Source organism: Chaetodon auriga, chromosome 2, assembly GCF_051107435.1.
Source record: "Chaetodon auriga isolate fChaAug3 chromosome 2, fChaAug3.hap1, whole genome shotgun sequence".
Classification (NCBI taxonomy): domain Eukaryota; kingdom Metazoa; phylum Chordata; class Actinopteri; order Chaetodontiformes; family Chaetodontidae; genus Chaetodon; species Chaetodon auriga.
This window is the reverse complement of record NC_135075.1, coordinates 6291719-6301937: the sequence shown is the minus strand read 5'-3', so window position 1 is coordinate 6301937 and position 10219 is coordinate 6291719. Positions and strand designations below refer to the sequence as shown.

Here is a 10219-nt window from a genome sequence, read left to right as displayed (position 1 = left end):
TGACACTGTGTTAACGACTAAATATGTGTTATGCACCATAGATTCAAAGTAATGCATGCAGAATTGATAGTTTTGCAATATCTCTGAAGTGAATGTGAGTAAAGGAGAAGCCAAATTTCAAAATAAAAGTCTGAACCTATTGCTCGCACATTCATTTTCAGACATTTCAATACATGGAGTGAAACTAGCACAGTATGACAACTAAACCAAAGCGTTGCTCATTTCTGACGCTGTGAACGGTTTGTTTAGGCAGGTTTAAAAACACAATAGTAAACAATAACCGATCGAGCAATAATTTTATCAGGATAAGATGGGAAACACAACATGCTATCATAAAATCTATGTGATCATTAGTTACTCAATCAACTTTTTTTTTTTTGTTTGGCCTCGAACGCCTAAAAGCACGTGACAGTGTCCCTAATTAACGAGGCTGACAGCGTTGACAAAAGTGTAACATATGTCTTGTTAATGCAGTATAAACAGGCGAAGTTTCAGCTGTTTGTGGAGTAGTCAGCCGGATAGGTCGCATCTGTTGCCGTTTATTTGACGAGGAAAACTACAATAAATAACAGCGAGAGCCGCTTAGCGCTGTTTCTGAGTCTGAACCGCAGCGTTTCCCCCAAAAAACGAGCGCACAGAAGTCCAGCTGTTACACATGTTCGGTGTCGAATTGCCAATAAAGCCTTTTAATGAAGAGAGCAGCCAAACGAGGGGGAGATCTTCACACGTGGGCAGCGATCGATCACTGAGACGGAGCTTCAGCGCGGCGTTAACCCTGAAACTCTCACAGCATTAAAGACGGATCAGCTCACAGATGTGTGGTGGGAAGTCTCAGGAGACCTTACCTCTCATTGAGCGCCTGCTCTGCTCGTCTGTCTGCAAAGTTACTGTCTGGAGTTTCAGCCTGCTGCTTTATTTGACGTCGGGTCACGTGTCGCGCGGTGGCCCGGGGGCTTCCTCGCAGTTTTGAGTCATCTCAGGATCAGGAGTGGAGGAGTGGAGGGGCTCTTCCTCCTCTGCACGGAGTTCAGCCCGCAGCATCAGATACAGCGGCTGGGAGTCAGTTAACGGTGGTTCCGCGGAGGTTTCCACCCAGCCCACGTCTACCTGTGGCTGTGACTGCTGACTGTGAGACAAGAACAGCAACATGCAGCTCAGGCCGGAAGTTTACAAACACTTTAGGTAATCACGACAAAGTTTCATGTGAACAAACTAAAGGTATGTTTCTAAGGACATCTGCTTTGTGCCTAAGTCATTTTTCCAACAATAGTTTCGCCTATAATTCTCTATATCACAGTTCCAGAGAGTCAGAAGTTTACGTTCACTAAGTTGACTGTGGCTTTAAACAACTTGGGACATTTCTGAAAGTGATGTCATGGCTTCAGAAGCTGCTGATTGACGTCATTTCAGTTTCAATTGGAGGTTTGTCTGTGGATGTATTTTAAGGCCTTTCTGCTAGACATCACGGGAAACAGCCAAGACTCCACCCCCTCCAACACACACTCACTGCACCGAGGAGCTCCATCAGTGACAGGATGCTACATCCAAAGTGTGTGAAAGAGCGGTATCGCAGGTCATTCCTCCCTGCAGCTGTCAGACTGTACAATAAAAGGTACCCCAAGTAATCAGTGCAATAGTCTGGACAATAAGCTGTGCAATAAAAACATGTACATAACAATCTGTAAATACAATCTACAATTTCATAAAAATTTTTTTACAATTTCTTTCTTTTTATTTTTATTTAAATCCTCACTCTTTTGTATGTACTGTTTTTATTTCTAATTTGCATGCACTTCTTATATTAATCTTTACTGATGCTGCTGTATTCTGGAATTTCCCCTCGCGGGACAAAAAAAGGAATATTGATCTTGATCTTGAGAAAAAAATGGGGGCCCTCCACTAGTCTTCATCTGTGCAAATATCAGCACACAAATATAAACACTATGGCGTCACGCAGCCGTCACACCGCTCAGGAGGGAGTGGCAGTCCGATTTCAAGAGATGTACACACTTTGGCATGAAAAGTGCAAATCAATCCCAGATCCACAGGGTACAAAAGTATCTATATCCACAAAAATGAGTCCTATATCATCATGTCCTGAAAAGCTGCTCAGCAAGGAAGAAGCCACTGCTCCGAAACCACCGCAAACAAGCCAGACTACAGTTTTCAAATGCACTAAATTGAACTGTGTGGCCGTTTGGTAATGGGGTGCTTCGCTGCAGGAGGGACTGGTGCACTTCACAAAATAGATGTCGTCATGGGGAAGGAACATTTTGTGGCGATATTGAAGAAACATCTCAAGACATCAGCCAGGAGGTTAAAGCTTGGGCGCAAATGGCTTCACGACAACAAAGGGACTGGAGTGTCCATCACAGAGCCCTGATCTCAACCCAACAGAAAGAGTGTGGGCAGAACTAAAAAGAAAAGTGTTTGAACGAGGAGGCCTACAAACCCGCCTCAGTCCCAGCAGCTCTGTCAGGACCAATGAGCCAAAATTCCAGCAACTGATTGTGAGAAACCAGGACTGTGATGAAAGAAATAAAAGCTGAAAAAAATAATCTGCTTTTATTCTGACATTTCACATTCTTAAAATAAAGTAGTGATCCATGTGACCTGCGACAGGGAAAGTTTATGAGGACTAAATGTCAGGAATTGTGAAAAACTGAAGTTGGCTAAGGTTTATGTACATTTCTGACTTCACCTTTATATGTAAAAAAAAAAAAGGGGGGGGGGGATAAATGAATAAACTTCACCTTTAATAGTTTTATTTTCAAATTATGTGCAATGTGAATTTCACAGTTGAGCTCAACCATCACGATAGCCCAAAACAGACAAACCAGCGAAGTAAAAGGAGGAAAATGCATGAACACAATGGAATAGCACCCATAAGCGATGCATGTAGATGAACTCTGTGTCGCAGCCCAAAGGCCACTAACTGTTGAACACAGAAAGCAGGTTTTTTGTTTTTTCTTTAGCTTGTTGTATTACTTGACTGGTGTTTGAAATGTGACGTAACAATGCAGTTACTCGATCTGTAATGCTTAGTTTCGGTGAGATGGTACAAAGAAATACTACTGTACAACAGAGGGGAGGGGGAAAAAAATCAAAAGGTATCACTCGTCCAGGTAATCATTTTTTCTCAACAGAGCAGGATTACTCTACCATAACTAAATAGGTAAATACACAAAGAAAAAAACAAAACAAAAAAAAACAGCCACTGGAGACAACAAAAAGAAAATCACATCTATTTTTTCAAGTTATATAAGAAATTGAAGAGAAGTTTAAAAAACTGTGCAAGTACAGCAAACCTATAGTACAGTATATTACACATAACAAAAACATTTAAATACAGTACTGTGTATCAGTAGAAATCCTGAGAGTTCTCCGTTCCTGGTTCTCCAATGGCCGTCTGTAGACATGTGGATGAAGCTCAAGCCTTCTCTCACACTCGATGAGGGCAAAGTTCAAGCTGAGTCCGTTAAAAATCAGCTGCAAGTCAGTCAGCAGTGGATCTTCTCTTGGAGAAGTTATATATCCTCAACTCCGTACTGAATGTAATTCTCCTGCTATCAATTTTCCACCTAAATCTCCTGGACGATGGCTGTGTGGTTACCAAAACCTTTTCGTATAGAGGGGCACTCATTGTTTTGTTAAATCCAAGGGTCATGTGTAGTGCAAAGATGACACAGGAACCTGCATGAGGAAACTGACGGCACTGAAAATGTCACACTTTCACAGGGAACGCCACTCAGTGGTGGTATTAATTCTTCTATACAAGATTGTCAAAAAAAAAAAAAAAAAAAAAAAAAAGCAGCACCAACAATTTGTGTCCTCTGTGTGATGGTGTGTAAAGACGGATTCGTGGCTGCTGGATGAATCAGCACACAACCCGGACCACCCTCACTTGTTTATATAGGACTGCTGAAGTGGAGAGTGATTCAGTGCAACGTTGAGTAAGACTTTTCAGATATTCTTCATCGTGAGGACCAGCTTTTGATTCTGATGCCCCTTCTCACGCCACAGGCACGTCGGCATCCCAAATGATCTGCACTAAATGACGCATCACTTCAAGCCTGCACCCATGCAACAGCCACACAATCATTATTGGAACTACCATGATTTTCACGAGCAGAGACAAGCACACAAAATAATTAATGCACTTTTACTAAGATAATATAACGTAATATAGCCTAATCACAGTTCCATGACTTATTGCTACCACAAAATTATTTTCAATGTCCAGATCAACCATAACAAGACCTCAAATGCTTTTTTTTTCTTTTTTTTTTTTTGGCATTTAAGAGGAAGGCTCTTTCATCCTTTTTTCAGAGAATTATAATCCAACGTCGAAAAACAACCTCAACAGAGCTCAATGCTGAACTGAACTTTTCACACAGTTGCTTAATCAACACAATGGCCTGAAATGTCCCTTTACTCCCAATCAAATATATACGAAGTTTCTGAGGTAAGCCTGTTAGTTGGTCTGAACTTTCCACTTAGTGTTGCCGCAAATTTGACTCCGTCCTTATTTCTCCAATGTGGAGAGTGAGTACTCTTAACATTTCACTTAAGTTGTCTTCGCGTGTGACACAAAATGGATGCCAACTCAGAGTGGGAGGCACGAGCCCCCACGCAACTGGAATCTCAAACAAAACTTAAAAATAGCTCGGAAGCCACACATAGTGTATTGTTTGACACAAAGACGCGTGTGAAGGAAGAGACGGCCGTAAAAATAACACAGAAGCTTCAAGCTTCAAAAACACGACGGTAATGTAAATCACAAGCACACTTCAAATTAAAAACCTGTCTATAAAATAAGCTGAGGAAAGACTTGAGCAGAGTAGAGGAAGAAAAAAAAAAAAAAAAAACACATACACACACACACACACACACGCAAACCTCAGAGCCAGCAACCTACTAATGAGCTATGGTACTCATCTTACCCGTATGAATATATAGTTTATATACTTACTTATATATATATTTATATATAGATTTTCACTTTATGCTGACACGTAGCATCCATATCTCCAGAGGGCACTTTCTTCTTATCAATACCCCCGTTCGCATGCTTATCATTTGTAAAAATCCTTACCTATAATAAGTATATATAAAAAAAAATAGAACAACATGGCTCAACAACAAGCAAAAAATAGGATAATTGCACTTATGATTCATTGTACAGTTTTGTTAAACAAGCATCAGTGTGGGTAGCTGGTGCTGTCAGGAAAAAAATACTGCAATCTTTAAAAGCACCCCCATTTTGATCATGTTAAACCAAAGTGTGAACGACTTAAGACTTAACCAAAAATGGTCCTTGTGGCGCAAACCCAAGGTAATACCAGGCACAAGGCAGGCTGGACCACGCCATTCCCTCTGCCTCATAGATTGGAGTTCACAAAACCAGCTACCTCAAAGCACTTTCTGTAGACACTGTGGGTAAAGTTTGGCCACCACACATTCAAAATGGCGACCCAGATCCCAGAGGCGGTCGGGCGTCTCATAGACTTTGGTCCATTCGTCTGCCTCATCGTCATACTGGTAAAGGGAGTTCTTGCGGCTGGTGCGAAACACGTGCTCCTCCACCATGACCTGCGTGGCTCGTACAAACAGGTGTAACTTGCCTTGCAGCAGCATGGCCTTTATATACGGGCTTGTGGCTTGGTCAAAGGGCAGATCTCTCTTGCGGCTCCACGTGTTCTTCTCGATGTCGTAGACCTCCACAGTGAAGGTGCGCTGGTGGTTCCTGCAGATGCCAGCAATGTAGTAGATGCAGTTCTTATACAAGGCAGCCAGACCCTGACTTCGAGGGACAGTCATGGGGGCAAGATGACTCCAATAGTCCTTACGGGGATCAAAGCAGAAGAAATATTCACCTGCAGAAAATAAAAAGAAATGTTAATACAGAACTGTGATCAACATACTAGCTCACACGCTTGTCATACAAGTGTCAAATTATGAACACATTTTCCAATAAGTTTAAATTAATGAGAAAAATTGCATTATCAGGATCAGAGATTGCATCGCTTCACTCAGCATAAACTAACCTTGGAGGACATAGATGCGGTCCCTGTACTCCACAGCGCTGTGAAACTCCATGGCCACTGGCATTGGACTGACTGCTGTCCAACAGTTGTCCCTGGCATCATAGCACTCCACTGATTTTAATGCATTTCGGCCATCACCTTCATATACTCGGCCTCCCAGTGCATAAAGCTTCCCACAGCAGTGCACAAGTCTGCAGCCTATCCTCGCTCTCAGCAGAGGTGCACGTGGAAGCCATCGGTTGCCTGCGTGTTCGTATTGCCAGAAGTCGCTTTCTGCTCGGTGGTCTATGGACACCTCGCTGTTGCTTGGTCTGTAACCTCCAGCAATGTAGATGTCATTCTCTGAGGACACCAAGATGCCGACCTCCCGGAGATCATTGGGTGGTTTGCAGAGCTTGAAAACCCTTCCTGTCGCTGTGTCCAGGCAAGGCACCGTCTGCTTTTTCCCTGAGTGTTTGTGAGCGGCGTCAAAGCAGATGACCATCTCAGAAGCAGTCATACCCAAGCGCTGTGGGCAACCATTGGTGCCAGTGAGGCGGGCTTTGGCCTCAGCAGGGTCCTTGGACAGGGACAGGGCACAAGCGAACGGGGCAGGTATCCGACTGAGGAAGGCCTCATCCAGCAAGGGCAGACGGATGCATTGGGAAAAAACCTCACCTAGGTGGGCCTCACGGCCTTGCAAATCATGCTCGAGCCAGCGGACAATACTCTCGTAAACATGCTCTTCTTTCTCCACATTGAGGTCATCATTGTTCAAAATGCTGACAAGCTGCTCCTTGGTCATCTGGAGGAACTCTTGCTCCCAGGACACACACAAGAACTACCACAAAAACAGCAGCAGCAACAACAACAAAAAAAAAGTGTTACAAGACCAGAATAAAACCATGTCTTTGGGCAAAAAGTATAATGAAAAATTGGAATAAAGTAGTATCAGGCATAATCATTACATTACAATGCAAATAACTTTTAAGAAACCAATCATGTGCTGATGTTACTGACCTTCTTGCGGATGTAGTCCTGAGAGCGTTCCCTCAGCTCTTGGTGTCCATAGGCATCAGCAAACATGTAGACCCCTATACAGTTCTGGGGGTCAAGTCTGCTTATCATGAACTGGGCACACTGGTCCTGCAAGGCAGGAATCTGGAAAATGCTGGCTGCAGTGAACAGGGCCTGGACATTGGACTCAGAGAGCGTGACCCTGGATGTGTAGGCATAGTCTAGGACGAGGTGCATGGATTCAGATTCCACCCCAACAATTCTGACCTCACGCTGGCTGCTCTCTGTAAGGCCACTAGTGAACATGGACCTGGTGGTGACGGTGGAGGAAAAACAAATGCTTTAACTGTATTAATCAGTTCTTACAGAACAAATGCGTGAATGATTCAAACATTCTGAAACTTGACAAAAAGAATGAGCTGAATATAATAACATTTTACAATTAACCTGTAGCCAAGCCAACTACAGAACTAAGCAATGTTTTACTTTCAACATGTCCTACCTAAAATATGGACTGATTGCGGCAAGGACATTTCGGTGGCATGAGAAAGTCTTGCCATGGTCCACTTCTACGACGATGTCTGTGAGCTGTGCTTCATCATACAAGGCTTTGAGCTGCTGAAGGATGTTACAGGCATGAACAGCATCTACCCCGTTGTAGTTGGTGCTTGGAGGTGTCCCATTTTGTACTTGTAACAGCTTCCCTACCTCTGAACAGTACAAGGAGAGAGAAACACAAGATCACTGGAGCTGCAGCAATTAGATGACTGGTCGATTAGTTAAGTGAAAGAAGATTAACTATTTTGACATCTGATTACTTGTTTCATTCATTTTTCAAACAAAAATGCCAGACATTTGCTTGTTCCAGCTTATTAAATGTAATGACGTGCTGTTATCCTATGTCATTTATACATAATAGTAAATAAAGTCTTTGAGTTCCAGACTGTTGGATGAACAAAAGAAGCAACTGAACACGTCACTTTTGACTCTGTGAAATTGTAATTTACATTTTATAGACAAGACAATCAACAGAATCATTGCAATTAATCTGCTGATTAATTGATGATGTAAATAATCATTCTTTGCAGCCCTAAATATCACCATAGAAGTTTTAATGTGGACAGGACACCACACAAAACTGAAAGACTTCAGCAGATCACTATAAAAAATGTATGTACGTGTGCAATCTAACAAGTAAAGAAAAACAAACATATATTGATGAGAACACCTGTACTGTATCACATATTATTTTAAAAGAAGGCAAGATGAAAAAGATGGCAGAGTTTGAGATGACACAAAGGGGACTACTTAAAATACTGACTACAGTGATTGCAGATCTACACTGCAACAAAATAAAACCTAAATATGTCATGTTTGTCCAAAAAGTTTACAATAAATGAATACTGAAAAGGTCACTGAGACAGTATGAGGATTTAAGTGGGAAAGGTCCAGTATGTACTGTGCTCTGGTCTCAAAAAACAGACGTCACAAAATCAACGTTCATTTAGGTATGATGATTTACAGTGTATGTGGGCCAAGTGTATGTTTGGTCCAATAACAATAATGACTGTAGCAACTAATAAACTTCTCATCTCCTTTCCTCGTTTTTTCTACACCTGCTTTTTTGTAACTTTAGGCCAAAGATGTTCATGTTCTCACAGGCCGACTCAAGACACACGGATAACATATGGGCCTGTAAACTCGTAGATTCAATGGTGCTCCCCCATAGTAGTCTCTGCAAAGTAAACATGTTTCTTATCACACGTTTTATAGCAAGTACATATGGCGAGTATGGCCAGTATACAGGTGGCACCCCAACTTGATGCCTTCAGTACTGTTCCACTATCGTCTTATATCCTCAGCTATTAAGGGAAAAAAACTTTTCCAACATATACACGAGGTGAGCAACGCTGACTTCTTGACAGGACAAAGGCTAATGATGGGTGAATAGCAAACTACTGTCTCGCCAGGTGGTAGCTAGCTTGCTAACATCTCACATCATTGCCCGGTGACTGCAGTAACTGTATTATGTTAGACTGAGTCAAGTTAAAGAATACAAACCATTAAGAGTCATGATGTGTAATGCTTCGTCGGAATGTTTGATTATCACGACAAACAGAAACGCTAGCGGTTACCTTGGCTAGTTGACATGCAAGCTTAACTTTTAGCAGACAGCTAAGCACCAAGCTAATGTTAGCAAGCTCTCTTGACACAACATTGCGAGATACAAACGACGATAAAACCCTAATGGTTCCGGTCTGAATGTCCGTATCTTGGAGAAGCATAGCAGTATTAAGCGATGTCTACAGCATTACAATTGATAACAATAATGTTAACTCTAACTACAGCTTGTCTAACCTTTGTCTCTTGTCATAAACAAGTGTTTACACAATCAGCTGTGGGTAGCGAGCTAACCGGCCGAAAGTTAGCCAGACAGCTAATATTAGCTGCATAGCGAAGCTAACGATAACCAACACTTTTGAGGACTCGTTTAGAGCCTGACCTCTTTCAACGACAACGCAACATGTCACGACTCTTTGCATTAGTATGTAATACTATACTCCACGAACATATAAAGACACAAATTATAACTTTAAAACGGGTTATTTAAGTCTGATTACTACACAAAACAATGAAGATTTTGCTAACCTCCACTGGCAGCCATTCTCTCCGGTCTATCTCGGGGCAGACCGTGAAACGTCAGTGAGTGCACAGCGGAGCCCCGGAAACAAGGAGCAGCCAATCACAAGGGGAGCACGGATCTCACAGCCAATCACATTTCTTTCATCTGAAATAGGAAAAAAGTTGATCGCTGCATGGACAAGTTACACACAGTAAACGGAATTACAAATCACACTCAATATGATCAACCAGAAAAGTCGAAGCTGTCCTTTTAAACAGGTGGATACAGAGTAGTCCAAAAAGAACTGAGGAAGCAATAGGAGCAACACAGTGATCTGTCTGGTACCATGTTGGAGAAGTGTGGCATTAATCACCTGAGGAATCCATTTGCCCTGTATTTGTCCCAACATATTTTGCTTTGGTGAGGTGGTAATAGAAACAAGAATTTAAAAAAAAAATCGAGTTTGAGTTGAAATAATGTAAGAAAATACTATCAAACAACAGTAATGTTGTAATAACAGATTTGTATTACATTGTGAATAGGTTCTTTTGTT

General features: G+C 42.0%; 1 protein-coding gene across 1 annotated transcript; it reads right to left on the bottom strand.

Annotated features, from left to right (window-relative positions):
• Positions 1–4292: 4292 nt before the first annotated feature.
• kbtbd8 (kelch repeat and BTB (POZ) domain containing 8) lies at positions 4293–9740 on the bottom strand. The gene is made up of 5 exons (XM_076756679.1): positions 9693–9740; positions 7546–7753; positions 7047–7353; positions 6048–6867; positions 4293–5876 (listed from the first exon to the last, which is right to left on the bottom strand). Exons 1-5 carry the CDS (start codon positions 9706–9708, stop codon positions 5413–5415), a joined length of 1815 nt encoding a protein of 604 aa, XP_076612794.1. The 5' UTR covers positions 9709–9740; the 3' UTR covers positions 4293–5412.
• Positions 9741–10219: the final 479 nt, after the last annotated feature.

Coding starts and splice junctions, on each gene's coding strand:
- kbtbd8 (XM_076756679.1), bottom strand. Junction 7,354..7,545: donor GCAATCAGTCCATATTTTAG/GTAGGACATGTT, acceptor CGTCACCACCAG/GTCCATGTTCACTAGTGGCC. Junction 5,877..6,047: donor CCGCATCTATGTCCTCCAAG/GTTAGTTTATGC, acceptor TATTTTCTGCAG/GTGAATATTTCTTCTGCTTT.